We start from the raw sequence: 17,971 nt of genomic DNA on the forward strand, positions 1-17,971 counted from the left end.
GTATGGGGCATTTCATAACAGGGGAGAGTGGCTGTATGGGGCATTTCATAACAGGGGGGGCTAGATGCATGGGGATTTTCATCAGTAGAGGGTGGCTTGCTGCATTATAATAATGTATTATAATAGCAATATTATAATAGTATTATAATAGCAGTATTATAGTAGTTATATTCCTGTACATAGGGGGCAGTATTATAGTAGTTATATTCTTGTACAGAGGAGGCAGTATTATAGTAGTTATATTCCTGTACATAGGGGGCAGTATTATAGTAGTTATATTCTTGTACATAGGGGGCAGTATTATAGTAGTTATATTCCTGTACATAGGGGGCAGTATTATAGTAGTTATATTTCTATACATATGGGGCAGTATTATAGTAGTTATATTCCTGTACATAGGGGGCAGTATTATAGTAGTTATATTCCTGTACATAGGGGGCAGTATTATAGTAGTTATATTCCTGTACATAGGGGGCAGTATTATAGTAGTTATATTTTGTCACATCTACCAGCACCATTCTTTGCTTACTTGCAATTTAGCCCTGCTATCTATTAAAACATCTTTGCTGCTTTGCATTAAGACAATCTACAAACAATGGGGCACATTTACTTACACTGTCCAGTCGCGATCCAGCGTCGTGTTGTCCAATGTTTATTCCTGTCTGCCGGGATTCACTAAGGTCCGTTCGCCGATATTCAGCAGGTGTCGTTGCTGCGCCGAGGTCCGCCGGAGTTCACCTTCTTCGTCCCAGTGCATGCAAGTGCTGATCTTCCGACACAAATTCTTTTTTTTAAAGAACGCTTTTTTTCCAAATCCATAGGGTTTTCCGACAGCCACGCCCCCTGATTTCTGTCGTGTGAAAGCTAGCTCCGATGCGACACAATCCAATCACATCCACCGAATACCCGGGGCAATTCGGTGCAAATTGGAAATATTCGGGCAACCCGACGAAAGTGCAGTATTCGGACCCCTAGTAAATGAGCCCCAATGTGTCTGTGTTGCCTTTTCTCTACTGCATTTTATAGTACAGATTATGGATGTGATTGGGTTGTATGAACCTCAGGAGAGAATGTTTTTTAAAAAAATTTTTCCCTTATCGATGTCTAGTGAGGTCTGAGTAGAAAAAAAAAATTAAAGAAACCCTTGTTTTGAGTCTAAAACCCATACTAAAAAAAAGTGTTATTGTCTGACATATGATCTAATAAGCCCTTAGGTAGGATAAGAGGATGAGAGGATAAGATTGTTATATAGTCACATTTTGCAAGGGAAGCACATTCCTTGTATCAGAGCCTAAACGTGAATTACTTGGAAGTGACACGAGATCTGATATTGCTGAGCTCTGATGTAAGTCGCAGGACTATGTCCACGCTGTTCTGTCTATTTGAGGCGATTCATCGATTAGGATCTCATACGTCTTGTGCAGTCAGGAATATCCTGCATTTCACAGTCACCGGTCGTCTTGAGTGCTTTTCCCCATTCATGATGAAGTGATGAGCGGCTGCTGGAGATTTTATAGGAAGATATAACGTGTTTTGACAGATTATTACATGATGATCATTAGGGATGATGTGCAGACTAGTAATGAGTTGTGCAAAGGCGGCCAATGTTAATACACAGCGCATCTGCCTTTCAATGATAGAGGGTCCCCAATAGTAGGGACATTATAATGTGTGAGGGACACAGGAGGACACAAGAAGAGGGTATACGACACAAACCTTACTCCCTCCTAACTTTTAGGAGATTGGTGATATCCCTGTACTACCCAGCTACCCTTCCTCTGTGACTACAAATGTCTACAGTCTGGGGGGAAAAAAAGTATTAAGTCATCAATTGTGCAAGTTCTCACCACTTAAAAAGATGAGAGATTCCTGTAATTGTCATCATAGGTAGAAGCAAGATTTCTGGCTCCCACAACGACCTGGCCCTTTTTTGTTTTTTCATTTCCATTTTTCACTCCCCATCTCCAAATATCTATAACTTTTTTTTATTTTTACACATAAAGAGCTGTGTGATGGGTTGTTTTCTGCGTAACAAATTGCACTTTATAGTAATGGTATTAAATATTCCATGCCGAGTACTTGGAAGCGGGAAAAAAAAATTCCAAATGCAGTGCTTCGTTTTTCTTGTGGGCTTGGATTTTACAGATATCGCTGTGTGCCCCAAATGACATGTCTACTTTATTGTTTGGGTCGTTGCGATTACGCTGATACCAAATTGGTATAGGTTTTATAATGTTTTCATAAATTTACAAAAATTAAAACCTCCTGTACAAAATTTTACGATTAGCCAACTTCCGGCCGCTAATAACGTTTTCATACTTTGGTGTACGGACCTGTGGGTGGTGTCATTTTGTACGACTTTTCAATGTTATTTTTAGGACTGTACGACCTTTTGATCACTTTTTATTCAAATTTTTTATGTTTTTCAAAAAGGCAAAAAAGTGCCATTTTCGACTTTAGCCGTTATTTTCGGTTATGGGGTTAAACGCAGTAAAAAAAACTTTATTATATTTTGGTAGATCGGGCATTTTCGGACACAGCAATACCTCATGCGTTTAAGATTTTTACCTTTGGAGGGAGTTGAAAGTCTGTGTTGCCCAGAGACCGCCCCAAAACAGCACTGGAGAGGAGAGCTGCAGGAGGAATGGGCCAACATACCAGCAACAGTGTGTCCTAACCTTGTGAAGGCTTACATTAAGGCTACATTCACACGACCGTATGATTTCTCCAGTCCCGTATTTACGGGCCGTAAATACGTGACGTTTTTCATCCGTATGCAGCACGTATGTAACCCGTATTTTATACGTCCCCATAGACTTTTAGGGCATACGGAACTGAAATACGGGAGAAAATAGGACATGCTCTATATTTTTATACGGCCAGTATACGGTACGGTACGGAACGGAGTTAACAACGGCAATATAAATGGTTAGACATATTGTCCATTGAAATGAATGTGGCCGTATGTAATCCGTAAAAAAACGGTACGGTACGGTACGGATACAGCCGTTTTCATACGTCCGTGTGAATGTAGCCTAACCATTTGACCTCTGTAATAAACAAAGTGTTGAGAACTTGTTTTGTTTTTGACCAACTACTTATTTTCCAAAATAATTTGCAGACAAATTCTTTAAAAATCAGACAGTGGGATTTTCTGGATTTGTTTGCACATTTTGTCTATCATATACATCATGGGTAGAATCTGAACTCTGGTACTTATTCATATATAGACAGTACATTTTCATAATTTTATTTAACTAAGATATATAAAATGATTATGGACAGTGGAAATGGTAACTGAGGTGCCACCTTGTATTCATATAAGCCTTTGTCACTTCATTTGCATAATGCCCATGTTACATTGCTGGCACAATGATGCAAAAGAAACTATACCACAAGGAGAGATTGGAGTGCAGAAGAAATTAAGTTTATAAAACTCAGTACATTTGCTAGCACAGTGAATATACAAAAATGTAAATACATCACAATTAAATTGTGGTGATCGCTTTCAGATTTTAGGTTTATAATCCATTAAGACTTGATTAGAAATCAACTACCCAACGCCTCTAACCGTCTGATACATCTGAGGGGCTATGTATAAAATAGGTCACTTCACCTATACATCATGAAGACATCTTGTGCCATTTACATCCCCCTGATAGCATCAATTAATAATTGGTTCACTTTGAAGAGGACCAGTCACTTCTCCTGACATGGATATTGTAATAACTACTTGTTTTCTACATGAAATAACTATGTAGTATCTTTAGGCTACAACCCAGTATTGTGATATTCCTAAATACTCCCTTATGGCAACATCAATGTTCTTGGTCATACACATTGACACAATACAACGTGCCAAAGTTTGAAGGGAGGAGTCCCATTAACAATAGAAAGGGTTTAGAAGTATTCAATGACATTTTAGAAGAACAGTATCTTTAGGTTGGCCAAATTCAATTGTTTCCACTTAATGTGGGTGGCAGGTTTTCGGCCAAGTAGCATCTTAAAACTAGATAGTAAATGTGGATATTACTAGACGTTATCAATGAACAAAAAGATTTCAGAATGTCTCACTAAGAGGTCTGGGGTTTAAAGAAAAAAAAACAAAAAAACGACAACGTATAACTGGATTGTAATGAAGTTCTAACAGATGAGCCAAATTATTCACTCACGGAAGAAGTCTAGAGTTCACAGAGGGAGCAGTTCTAGGGTGGTAGGTGTGATCTAATAAAAGGTCATTACCCATTTTATTAGGATATAAATTAACTGATATAATCATTTGAGAGTTCATCATAAAATACACCTCACTGTCATTCCTAAAACATACAGCAACTTAAAAAAAAAAAAAACTGTGACGATAGAGACGTGAACATTAGACGCCGCAAGGTAATCAACATTGTCCAAAAAAAACGGACAATTCTTCAGAACCTGTAAAATGGAAGGTGCAAGCAGTGGACTGTAGCCAGGTACACGTCACCAAGGTGAGAGGTCATCCTCTTCGACCCAAATAGATCTTGAAGTTGTAGGTCACCATTTTTCTATGCAATGAATTGGATGGTAGAAGAGATAACACCTTGCAGGAAACTGTAGTCAGAATTGTACAGGTTCTCTAATTGTGTTCGCTGCCATGGAAAACACACAACCACTCATCTCATGTTCTAAAAAAAATTATAATATTAAACCCATGAGCCAACGATATATCACTTTGCACAACTTGTAGCACAAATAGTAGTAACCCGAGCGTGGCGCCGAGCAAGTCCAACTCCTCCTTCTATTCCGTTCGCTCTCTCCGACTCACGCTAGTTTGGTCTCCGATTCTTGTCCTCCTTCTCAGCGAGCCCATCATTCCTGAGCTATGCTTCTCAGTACATACTTGACTGTGTAGGCAAAGGCAGCAAAACCCACTATGACAAAGACATTAGCCAGGGCTCCCCCCAAGAGTCCATGATTGCGGTTTGGCTGTTGTAGACCTGGGTGATTGGCTGCTGCCAGGGGGACATGACCATTCAAAAGTGCTGCGCCGTTCTGACCAATGTGAGCTTCTGTGTCCGGCACTACATCAGGGAGAGGAAGAGTCTGTGGTCGGTTGTTTAACTCTTCTTGCGCTCGCTGTTTCTGCTTTATTTCCTATTTTTAAAAAAATAAACAAATTAATGGGACCACAAAATAATTCGCTGTAGATTCAAGTAGCTTTTATCCCTACGGAACTGCTGCAGACTCAAACTTAACGGCACCCGAGTTACAGATGATCCCTAGTTACACGCACGGACCCCTCTGCATGCTGGTAATTTACTGAACTTTAGTCACAAACAACAAGAACTATGACACAATTGCACCCTGCACACCCAATAAGCTTAAATAGCTTTTATTAGTTCATAGCCAGACAAACACATTCAAATGCATATATGCAATTAAAAAAAAGGTTCACCTTCACATAATATTATCTCAAGGATCCAATACAGACAGGACAAGTACATCAGATAAATTACAAAACAAGGGCTACCAGTCCCTCAGTATCATAGAAAAATTGGAACAAAGTCACTAAATATAGCAATATACAAAATCCAAGAGATGAGAGGAAACAACTTAGCCCAAGCATATAGCCAGTGGCTTCCTTAGGGGTTCTATCAATGTATTTATTTTATTTTTTAATTACATGTATGCATTTTACTATTTGCTGTGTGGCTATGAACTAATAAAAGTTATCTAAGTTTATTGGGTGTGCAGAGTGCATTTGGGCCCTTATTCTTTGTGACTACATTGTAGGACTATGTTGCACCTCTGCTGTGTGCTCACTTTCTTAGATTTACTGAACTTTAGTCTCAGGCTGCAATGATAATCTGTACAGGGTGTGCGATAAAGCCAATTGTTAATCCTTGTTCCACCATCAATCCAAAATGTTTAAATCCAATAATTTTTAGTTTCCTGTTATACTTTCCACATATACCTGTTCTGACTTCCATACAAATTCAGCTTAAAGGAAATCTACCATGAAAAACCAAGCACGATAAACCATTAACTTTTTCCTTCTAAAATCAATGTTATGCCAATTCGACAGGGGGGCTTTCTGTTAGCAGAACACTTCTGTGTTGCAGTTTCACAGGCGGTTACAGTGTGCAAGAACACTTTTGGCTACCACAGCAGGCAGAGGGAGGAGATAATGACGAGTGAGCAAGCGGGGAAGCTACAGCACAGAGGACCCTCCGGTAATGCCCCCAAGATCCCTTCAAAATAATTAGCATAAGCATTTTTTTAAAAGTTGATTTAAAAGGAGGGAGGTCATGGATAACAAATAAGATTACCACAGACACAGTGCCTGGATCTATGAATAAGTGTCCCTGATTTATCATGCTTTATTTTCATTGGTAGATTTCCTTTATCTACAGAACCTATCCTATATGTAACACAGAGATGGCCTGTATAGAGATTTCCAGGCCACTCTGTATTACATATGATGGTAAGCAATAATAAACACTGAACAATGTGATGACTCAAGTCTGAACAATCGTGAAATAAGGACAGTCCTTACCTCTACTACTTCAGGAAATAGTTCACAAAAAACTTTATCCTTTAAGTTATATGCTAAACTTTGTGCTGCAAGTTGCCGTTTCTGAAAGGGGAATAAGAAAAGAGAAAAAAAGTAAATTCCTTAGTCCAATGAAAGTTTATGAAACTGTTTGGTTTCAACTTTTTACACCATATTTATGAATCGCATGCGCCAGAGGGGCACAAAATCGTGTTCAGCCCATGGAGTGGATATAGTCCGAGAAAACAGGGGTACCGCACTCCTATGTATAGGGGATGGTGCTTGCGTCGGGTACTCAACCCCAATATACAATAGAGAAACACGTAGCACACATCCTTTGTGAATTTAACGATTTCTTTTAATTCATATCATATTGTATACAGCTCCACCATAGAGATCACAGGAAGATCATATAAAATAATAACAGATCCAAATAATTCTTTCAGCGACGTTTCGGTCTGAGTCGACCTTTGTCAAGCATGATCTGTAATTTGGCTCCTACCTAAACGCCTAAATACTACCTTTAAATTACAGATCATGCTTGACAAAGGTCGACTCAGACCGAAACGTCGCTGAAAGAATTATTTGGATCTGTTATTATTTTATATGATCTTCCTGTGATCTCTATGGTGGAGCTGTATACAATATGATATGAATTAAAAGAAATCATTAAATTCACAAAGGATGCGTGCTACGTGTTTCTCTATTACAGCCCATGGAGCGGGTCTGACCCCGATCTGCCTAATTAACTGTAGTGCCAAAACTATAACGTATTTCTATATGATGCAAGGACGACCTACCTGTACATATTTGTGGGATCAATTTTCTGAACGTGTTTGCATGTGCGACCTAGTCACACCTTTTCAGCCTAAAGTCCGTCACAAACCCAGAGTTAGCCAAAATAAAATTGGTGCACAAAAACATTTTTCCAGACCGGCACACAACACCTAAAGAGTCGCAGTCTGCACGGCCCATAACCTCAGCCCAAGGTGCTTGGTTCCTTTACTTGAGTAACCAACAGAACCCATTTTTACACTTCCATCCACAGTTTCTTGTCCAGTATCTGCTGAGCTGTGTGGCAGGTAAAAACACTAATACAGATAACGGGTGATACATACTGTAAAGTCTGAGGTCTCGATGCTGCCCAGTGTGGGTCCTTTCTCCACCATGAAGCTGAGGAGCCCTGTGAGGATTGTGGATACTGACCAGGCGGGATTCCACGTATCTGGATGGAAGTCTGTGATTGAAAGGCAGAGTCTACAAGGGGATTTACAAGAACTGTAATGACTATTCTGTTCAGAACAAACAAGAACATTTTTACCATTTCATCAAAGGGATAATCCACTCCAACTACTATGAAGACCTTTCAGTAGGATAGGCAATGAGAAGCTTATCCATGTGGGACAACCACATAATGAAAGGTTATTCATAGTTTAGGGGGTAAACCACCTCTCCCCCCAAAAAAAGTTAAGAAAAAGAAAAAAAAAAAAGACTGGCAAGCAGTCTGGCAGTCTAATCTTACTAATCTTACCGTGTGTTACATTTAAACCGTCCATTCGGAGTAATCATATAAATACTAGGAGGTTTGAAGGGGAATTCTCTGGGGAATATTAGCTTGCCATGATAGTAGCCACCTGAAACAAAAAGAACATTTTAGTTAGTAGGAAGACACCTGATATGATTAACAGATTTCCCCTGCTTCCTACTTTCTCCTCCGCATCCATGTGAATATTCAGAAATAGAACCATTGCTGCTAAGTGGCTCTGCACAGCAATTACCCTCACTATCTGTATTCTCCATAGTACAATATACAGTCAAGTCGGCTGAAGTCCTTGTTGATCAATGTGTGATAGAAACCTGTCTATTATTTTATTACATGGAATAAGATGGATCACACAGGAGACTTGACATAACAATCTTTATATTTTGTTGATGGAGCCACATGAAGCCATTTTTGGCACAATGAATAAATGTTTTTCAGCATCACCATTTTGCAGTACATAAAACTTTTTGGTTTTTTCATTTCCATTTTTCACTGCCCACAATCAACTTTTTTTTTTTTTTTTTTTTTTTTTTTTACACGGAAAGACCTGTGTGGAGGCTTGTTTCCTGTGTAGCAAATTTCACTTCATAGTGATGGTATTTATTATTCCATGCCGTGTACTGGGAAGCGGGGAAAAAAAATTCAAAATGCAGTGAAACTGGTGAAAAAACTCATTTGCACAGTTTTCTTGTGGGCTTGAAATTTACGGCTTTCACTGTGCGCCACAAATGACATGTCTACTTTATTCTTTGGATCGGTGCAATTGTAGGGATACCAAATTTGTATAGGTTTTATAATTTCATACATTTACAAAAATTAAAAAAAAAAAAAAAAAATTTCTACACAAGTTTTACATTTTGCCATCTTCTGGTGGTATCTTTCATACTTATGCTTTCATACATATCATTCAGATGCAGGGATACCTAATGTGTTTGTGATTTTCAGTGTTTATTTATATCAGTTCTAAAGAAAAGGGGGTGATTTGATTTTTCGGTATAATTTTTTTTTACTTTTTTATTTTTACTATTTTTCAGACTCCCTAGGGTACTTTAACCATAGGTTGTCCGATTGATCGTACCATATACTGCCATACTACTGTATGGAAGTATAAGGGGATTTTCTTCCTCATTCATTACAATGTGCTGATAGCACATTGTGATGAAAGGGTTAAAAAGAGACAGCCTCGGGTCTTCGTACATCACAGGCAGCGACGATCCTTGGCAAAATGCCGACGCCCATGCGCTGCCATCTTTTTAAGCCACCGGCAGCTTTGCTGGCGGCGCTGTGCGGGTTAACACCCGCGATCGGTGCTAGCACTGATCGCGGGTGTTACTGGAAGTCTTTTCTGCAATATGCAGCAACTCGTGAGCCCTCTCCATGCACCCGCGGCCAACCCGTGACGTAATAGAAGGGTTATTGACATGACGTAATAGAAAGGCTTGATAAGGCTCAGGAAAAAAAAAAGAAAACAGGATTTAGATATAACTTAATGAGAAACAGACAGAAAAAAAAAGGCAAGACAAAAATCGGCACAGATTTACCTTCATAAGGGGTCATCTCAGGTCCATGGACCACATAATGCCTAGAAGAAATGCAAGAATTTAAGTTATTCCAACCCTGAACATTGTAGTATATTAGTTGCTTTTCTATTTAGAAAATGGCCTCCTTCCTTCTACAATCAACTTTAGAAATTATTCCAACGACCCAGAAGGTCTCTCTGTGCTATGGCTTCACTTCCCTCTCCCTCAGCATGGCTTAATTCAGTGATGGCCAACCTATGACACGCGTGTCAGCACTAACACACATAGCCATTTTCAGTGACACACGGCTGCTGGAGAAAAATTGCTGTAGTGCAGTTGTCTGGGGCCGGTCGGGCGGTCGGTTGACGATGTGGTCTGCAGCGAGCGGCTGCATCCCAGAGAGATCGCAGCTGCTGCTCCTGTCCTGCTCTGCGGAGGCCGCCCAATGACGCCAGAGTGGAGCGTGGAGACAGAGCAGCCCCAGCTCGCAAAGACGCAACCTATGCTATGCCTGCGCGGGAACATCTACACAGGAGCTGAAGCGGCCTGAAGAGGAGTAACGGAGGCTCGTGGTATCGTTGGAGCCTGTGCCAGTTAGGTAAGTTAATTTATTGAGTTGAGTTTTGCCGGGCTGGGCTGTGATGTACACTCTTTAGGGGGGGGGAACTTCTCAGGACACAAATGTCCTTAAAACTAGCTGTTGCTGGACTGCCACAGGTTCGCCATCACTGGAAGAATTCCCCCTCCTCCTCACTTATCTTAGTTCATGGCAACCCACACAAGTTAAATAACAGCAAGACCAACAAAAGAAACCAACTGACAGATTAACAAAGAAGTCACTAAGCAGGTAAGTTAAATAACTATACGTATTTGTTATTTAAACTCTAAATATCACAAAATTAGGTTTTTTTTTTCTCAAGGTGACACACCAGCCGAGTTATGCTCAGTTTTTTGGTGAATTTTGACACACCAAGCTCAAAAGGTTGCCCATCACTGGCTTAATTGCACACAGTGGAAGGGGGAAGTGCTCCTGCACAGTTTAAAGGGAACCTGATACCAGAAGTTGGCCTAATAAACCACAACCAGCACATTGTCAAGCAGATGAGCAGCTTTTAGATGATGTTTCTTTCATGGTTTGGTGTGGAGGCATCATCCAGAAAATCAGCTCTGAAGTGAGATGTAAATTGGTTTTATGAAGTCAAGGAGGGGGAGAGTTTAACACTGACGTCAAGCTTTCCCACTCACTTAACTGTAGTTGATGGTCCTGCAGCCAGGGACATCACCGACCTGATTTCCTGAGGTCCGGTGCATGTGGAGGTGTTCAGAGGCAGGGAGGGCTTGACTACAGTGTTAAACTCTCCACCTTCTTTATACATCTAACTTACATCTCACTTCAAAAGTTGATTTTCTGGATGATGCCACCACACTGAGGCATGAAAGAAACATCATCTAGAAGATGTTCAATTGCTTGACAATATACTGGCAGTGGTTTATTAGGCCAATTTCTGATGACAGGTTCCCTTTAACAACCTGTGGAGAGGCTCTGCTTACACCCCCAGAGCCCTTCTGGCTCATTAGGAGCATTTTAAAAATTGATTTTGGAAGGAAGGAGGCCAAAGATAACACATATAAGAAGATTACCACAGTCACAGTGCCTGGATCTATGATTAAGTGTCTTTGGTTTATAAGGCTTGATTTTGATGGAAGATGCTTTCTTTTTTTAAAGTTAATGTAGCACATTCCGAAGACATTGTACAGCCTTGACCCAATATATCCATGAAGTAGCTGTGGCATAGAAAGGAAATCACTTACCTCATAGGACCAGAGTGCTTATATAGTTTTTGTGGTTTTAAAAAAGTAATCTGGATCTCTCTGCTCCTCTCAGTGTTGAGGTTCCTCAGGGCTCAGTCCTAGGTCCTCTTTTCCCTCTAAGCTGCACCCATCGGACAAACCATCAGCAGATTTGGTTTCCAGTATCATCTTTATGCTGATGACACCCAGCTATATACTTCTGCACGCAACATCACCCCTGCCTTAATCCAGAACACTAGTGACTGTCTCTCTGCTGTCTCTAACATCATGCCCTCTCTCTTCTTAAAACGTAATCTAAGACTGAACGTCTTGTCTTTTCGTTTTCTACTAAATGACTTAAGCCTGACCTCTCTATCTCGGTCTCTGGAGTCAACATAAACCCGAAGCAGTAGGCCTAATTGCATGAGATTTCAACTCTCTCTTTACTAATCCATCCTGTGTCCTCTCATCTGTGATCCAGCCAACACCAGATACCAAGCTTCAGGCTTCTCTGCAGTACCATTGACCTTGGACTTTGTATATTAGATGGCGGCTGATGGCTGGTTCAAGCAGCAACATTTTTCATTGTTTAAATTATTTGATACTGTTCCCTTAAAAAGAATGGCTGGTCCATTATACACGCTCTTATAAATCTTGCGTCACCCCCCCATCCTCATAGACTGCAATCTCTTGCGAGAAGGACCCTCATTCTTATTGTTTCATACAACTGTTTGTACTAAAACCAAGAGGAAGCCAAGTGTGCATTATGATGTGTGTTAATGTATAGGGCAGCTGGTTGTATTTGCACTGTATCTATATGTACTGTACATGCACTAGAGCGTGTATCCATGGTGGTGTAAAAGCACTGACCCCCAGGGAACACAATATTGAAATATAACACATGTTCCCCTATTTGTGCATTCTAAATGTAGGGTGCATGTACTTAGATTACACACAGACATGAAAGTAGGAAAGAGGTGTCATTTTCTATGACTGCATGACACTGACCAGACACAGGGACACGGTAACCTTAGCGGACAGACAACAAACACCCAACAGCTGCTCACATCGCACACCTCAAATAAACAAGCCTTGCGCACACATGGCCTTTTGGATTGTTTGCTCCACGTGTTAACTCCTGTATACCTTAGTAGGCTGAACACTCACCTAACAGTACAACTAATAACACGTATACAAATGTGACATTCAAGCACTGGACAGGATCCAGCTGACCGCACGTATTAGAAAGAAACATGACAACAGGCTAATAGAAGGGGGTCTGAAGTTTACCCCCTGTTGTGAAGGTATCACCAAGCGATTAGTTACAGTAGCATCTGAAAAAACTGGTAGAAACCTATAAGTTTATCCATAACTTTTCCATGAGATTTATCACCCAGGTCTCCCAATTTTTTTTTTTCTACAAGATTTTACCGCTATATGTTCCATGTTCAGAAACCTTTGGTGATATGGGCTGATAAAAGTAGTGAGCAGCAGTACCAGCAGTGACCACTGAAAGAAATGTAGCACTACACAATGCCAAAACAAACAAACCCAGGGAATAGAAGACTGCAGAAGTATACAAGACCCTCATTCCTATTGTTCCATACGTCTGTACTCTGTAATGTAATATTATATTTGTATATGTCCCCTAAGAATTTTTAAAGCGCTATGGAATTTGGTGCTATATAAATTAAGATTATTATTATTATCTTCAAACTTTTAGCGACCTTGTGGATCAGGTGTTTGAAGGGGTAACAGTACTCATACAAGTGGTGCAGCCCCTTTTATGCCTACACAGGACTTCCTAAGACTGTAAACTCTTGCGAGCAAGACCGTCATTCCTATTGTTTCATATGTCTTATTTTGTTTGTTTATGTACCACATGATGTGTGGAATGTGATTGCGCTTGATAAAGATTTATTTGTTCCTATTGTTCCATCTGACAATGTTATTGCTCTGTCGTGTCTTATTTTGTCTGAGTACATACCCTATGATCTGTAAAGTGCTACAGAATACGTTGGAGCTATACAAATATTTTTTGTTAAAATGAGTTAGTATTGTTATTGTTGTTCTTTCAGAAGAAGCTGTTCTGACCACTGCAACCTTATCACATTCAGTTTAATCTAGTGCAGCTAATCTCTGGCTTATTACCTAGTTTCTGTGGCGTTGTTCTATTATGCTTGTGTATATACAAAGTGCGTACACCAATATTCTTATTTACTGAAGTACAATATAGAATGGCATGCCAATAATGTTCAGCTCGGATAATATGTACAAGACTGACACATTTTCACTTCTCATTTCTGAAGAGCTGCACCGATTGTTCTGCCCTTGGAGAAACTACCCTGTGGCGTGGACCTTGGCAGAATACTCCACTGATGTTTGCCAGAGACCAAAATAACAGAAGGGAACAGCCCCTACCCAACCTGACAGACAGCTCACAATAGTTTGTGCCAGTCCTCGGACATCTGTAGTGCCCCTTAGCTATAGTGGATCCCTTTCTTTGCAAGACGGTGGGGATGAGGACACTCGCATATCAATAAGGCCAATGTGTTTGAATGAATGTTAGAAAGTACTCACCATTCCAAAATATTTGAAGGAAGAGGTTCAGCGCAGATGTAAGGCACTGGGTCTTTCTTGATCCTTAGATAGTCCTGCTTTAACCTTTGTGTTGCAGTGGTTGGTGCCCTCTTATTACTGTTGCTGCTCATCTGGAAGAAAATACGTTTACATATTAATGGAGCCCATACACAAGATGTTTGTTAAGCAGCCTAGACCCTAAACTTTTGCATTTGTGAACTGGATTTAACCATAATAAGACAAGACTTAAAGGGGTTCTCCGGTTTCAGAAAATGAATATTAGCGTTTGTAATCAAAAGTTATTCTATAGGAAGCTTCCATGTTTACTTTAAGTGGATAGAAATCTGTCATGCGAGGTTACACAGGTGCACTAATTCTTATATCAAATAGCCCTACTTACCGTAACAAGCCAGGCACCTGTGTGACATCACATGACCAGGGACAGATTTCTATCCACAGGAAAGAAACAAGGAAGCTTCTATAGACTGACAGCAAGCAGAGATTAGAAATCCACAGAGAATTGATACAGAAAGTATATTAGAAAATTGTATAACTTTTCAAGCAAAAGAAAATAAAAAAGGACCTGTCACACAAGACCAGTTGTTCACTTTAGGAGGAGGAGAGAAACTCAGTGTAGTAAAGCAGATACTCCAGTGTGGATACAAGCGTAAAGCTCATGCACAACCACTTCTTCAATGTACTGTACTAATATGTACTTGACCATCTCCTTCAGGCTCAAGGAAGTGAATGGAGCCTTATTTGCATGTATACACTACCTCCCCTTCATACATGAGACTCAGGAGACCCTTGTTCTAATGCTAGGGACACAGAAGAAGTGCTGCTTGTAAGAAAACCCATTAAGGAATGTGAAGTATGTAGTTTTGCGTCTTCACTGTACTATGTTTAGCTACATCCGAGAAAATCCACTCCTCAGACTGATACCAACATCACATAAACTACGGAGAATGATGAAAAGGAACTTGTCGCGAGATACTTTGTCATTTAGTTGACAACTGAACATTGTATCTGATGTATAGATGCTACTTAATGTGACCATATGAGATTGAAAGTGAAATATATGTACAAGTCCTAGCTCCGGGAGAAATTAAATGAAGGTTTGTACATGTTTCTCACATATGCAAATTTACTACCAGGCATTGATGCAATGTGGAACAGTCACTCAGGCTTGACTTGCATGCCCAGTTATAGAACCCTACATGGCAAGTCCCATACACTTCACTGGGAGAGAGAATCACAATACAACTGTACACTACTGTGCTATAGTTTGTATTCTGAATTATTTCAGTAGTTTATACACTACCTGGCTGCCTACCAGCAGCATGTGGCGAGTACCCGGAAGGGCAGCTGCAGCCTGCTTCAATCTCCTCTCCTCCACACTCACCCAACTCAGTCTCCCCTCCCCACTTCCTGTCATGTACATTGAGAAGGTAGGGGAGGGAGGGGGATGGTGTGGAGGAGAGGAAGGATGCAAGAGGAGACACAGGCACAAAGGCAAAGTTACATAAAGTACTGAAATAATTAGAATGCTGTGAAAGGCATTATTAAAATCAGCAAAGAATAGGCTATTGAAACCAGTTATCAGCTAAATATGACATTTCTGGTGACATGTTTCCTTTAAAGGGAACCTATCAGCAGAAAATGCCACAATAAACCACTTTTAGTGTGTTGTAAAGCTGCTTAACACCTTTCAAATAATGTTTCTTTGAGGGTAACCAGCACCCAGTGTATTGCATTTAAAGAATGCAAAACACTGGGTGCTAGTTACAGATTACATGCATTTCAATTGTAACCGGATCAGCTGAGCCCGCCCCAGGCATTTGTAAAAACAATACAAACGCCAGATGTATGCACCCTCACGGCTCAGTGTGGAGGCATCATCCAGAAAATCTATTCTGAAGAGAGATATAAATTGGTTGTATAAACTTAAGGTGGAGCGTTTAGAACTGAAGTCAAGTTCTCCCCCGCCATAGAACATACCTTCTGCTGTGATTAACCGTCCTGTATCCAGGGACATCAGTAACCAGCTCTCCAGAAGTCTGGTGGATGAGGTCAACTCCAGCAGAAGGGACGTTCTGAGGTGGGGAGAGCTTGACTTCAGTGCTGAGCTCTCTTTACCATCTAAGAAAATGTGAGTTAGCTTCAATAGAAGTGATGACCCTTCTGGCAAGAACTTAGTTTGAGGACATGGCTGCATGATGTATTTTGCAGATCCAGACACATATAGACATTCAGACCTGCTTCATGAAGGATTCAAGGGGTTTTATGGCACTTGATATCTCAGAGTACTGTTTTCCCTGAAATATTAGGAAAAGCTGTAGTCTGTAGTTATATGCAAAGTAAAATATCACTACTGATTTTGGAGCATTTGGACACAACCTAGTACATTACCGACACAAGTAGAAACCAGCAGTCTGTGTAAATGAAGAAAGATAGCACAGCTGAAGGGGTCACACGCTGGCCTTGGCCAGTACATAAGAGGGAGACCATTGCCTATTGGTAAATTGAAAAGCCAGGAGGCAATGCACTATATTGATATTCAGCACTAAAAAAAAAAAGTTCAAGCTAATTCCAAGGGTCACAGATGCCTGAGGAGCCTTCCCATAAACACTTTATGGGAGATTATGTCTACTATTACCTACCATATGGGGGGGGGGATATAAATTCACATAGTGAACACAGCGCTGGTAAGAAAGATTAGTCAGACAGAGATGAAGTACATCAATGTGTCACACAGGAACCTCCACTCCGGGGGTCCCGGTGGTCACTTATCCTGTATTGTGGGATAACCTTAGCACTCGGCACTTGTTTACACACAGCAGTAGTTTTGCTCAGTGTTTAATGAGGAAGTGTTTGTGTGTTACTTTATGGGTTTTCCAAAAAAAAAAAAAAAAAAAAAAAAAGTTATTCAAAATATTTCATGGTGTTTTTCCCCCCGGTGATCAGTGCAATACGTGATAACATCCTACCACGGTGGATTGTGATCTCTGTACCCTGTGTCAGGATGCTGTGGCTTGTCCATGTGTCAGGATGTGACCAGGAAACGTGGGGTCAGGGGGTCAAAAATGGGGCGCAAAAGTGGACCGGTGAAAATGGATCCAGGGAGGGTGTGAGGGGAGAAAGAAGAAAAAGGAAGCCGGCAGGGGCGAGGAGAATGGCAGGACAGAACCTCAGCTGGGGGAAGGGTTATTACAGGGGGGTGAAGTTTTACTACATTATTAAATATATCCCACTAATAAGAAAACAAAGTGCCCCCTATGATATTCTCCCGGCCTCAGCACTGAGCAGGCCATGCTAAAGATGTGTTACACATGAGCCCGGGCCTCCACCATACACAGCGCACATAGTACACTCATCGCTGCTGAGCATAACCAGCAGGGGCTGGCTCCTCCCTCCTCCGGGCACACACCAGCACGGCAGCCTGCTACTTCCGCTTCCGTATAAGACCTTCTCCCGCCATCTCCCCTGCTCCGGGGCTCCACAACCTGCCGTCTCCTCACCTCTCAGCCCGGGGTCAGCGCGCTTCTCTCCTCTCTTTCTCCTCCTGTCTATTTCCTCCCCCGCTTCCAATATGGCCGCTCCGGGCACCGCGACTTCCGCTTCCGGTTTTCCGCGATCAGACGAGGAAGGCAGGTTGCTATGGGCACCATCTACGTCTGGCGGGACTTCCGTTTCCGGTGTTTAGTGCTTGGGTTGCTATGGACACGGTGTACGGTGTAATGACGTCACGTCGGTCCTCTTCCTGGTTCTAAACCTTCTCTTCTCTTCATGTGGGGATTATTATGTGACCCGTGATGGCGCCCGGTGCGAGGTCACTCAGGGATAATAGGACTGAATATGAAAGCCCCACAACCATTTTGTAGCAAAGAAAGTCTCCATTAATATCATTGAATGGATATTCTAACGTGTCTTTTAGACTTCTGTTATTAATGTTTTTTTCCCTTAACAAATCCTTTATTAAAGGGAACCTGTCACCAGGAGACCCATTTTTAG

At 41.1% G+C, this 17,971-nt stretch overlaps 1 protein-coding gene across 3 annotated transcripts; it reads right to left on the reverse strand.

Moving 5' to 3' along the window:
* Nucleotides 1-3,234: 3,234 nt before the first annotated feature.
* On the reverse strand, nucleotides 3,235-17,645 carry UBE2J2 (ubiquitin conjugating enzyme E2 J2). Of its 3 annotated transcripts, XM_072156009.1 has the most exons (8): nucleotides 17,479-17,645; nucleotides 15,959-16,099; nucleotides 13,961-14,091; nucleotides 9,611-9,651; nucleotides 8,058-8,160; nucleotides 7,645-7,783; nucleotides 6,530-6,610; nucleotides 3,235-5,127 (listed from the first exon to the last, which is right to left on the reverse strand). In XM_072156009.1, exons 3-8 carry the CDS (start codon nucleotides 14,089-14,091, stop codon nucleotides 4,843-4,845), a joined length of 780 nt encoding a protein of 259 aa, XP_072012110.1. In that variant the 5' UTR covers nucleotides 15,959-16,099; nucleotides 17,479-17,645; the 3' UTR covers nucleotides 3,235-4,842. The 3 variants fall into 3 exon arrangements, with proteins under 3 accessions (XP_072012110.1, XP_072012111.1, XP_072012109.1); XM_072156010.1 differs by lacking the exon at nucleotides 15,959-16,099 and having other exon boundaries at nucleotides 17,388-17,645; XM_072156008.1 differs by lacking the exon at nucleotides 15,959-16,099 and having other exon boundaries at nucleotides 17,479-17,644.
* Nucleotides 17,646-17,971: the final 326 nt, after the last annotated feature.

Source organism: Engystomops pustulosus, chromosome 6 (genome assembly GCF_040894005.1).
Source record: "Engystomops pustulosus chromosome 6, aEngPut4.maternal, whole genome shotgun sequence".
In the NCBI taxonomy this organism is placed as follows: domain Eukaryota; kingdom Metazoa; phylum Chordata; class Amphibia; order Anura; family Leptodactylidae; genus Engystomops; species Engystomops pustulosus.

Coding starts and splice junctions, on each gene's coding strand:
- UBE2J2 (XM_072156009.1), bottom strand. CDS start 14,091: ATGAGCAGCAACAGTAATAAGAGGGCACCAACCACTGCAACACAAAGG. Junction 8,161..9,610: donor TGAGATGACCCCTTATGAAG/GTAAATCTGTGC, acceptor TTTTTGTTTCAG/GTGGCTACTATCATGGCAAG. Junction 7,784..8,057: donor CGGTTTAAATGTAACACACG/GTAAGATTAGTA, acceptor ATCCCCTTGTAG/ACTCTGCCTTTCAATCACAG.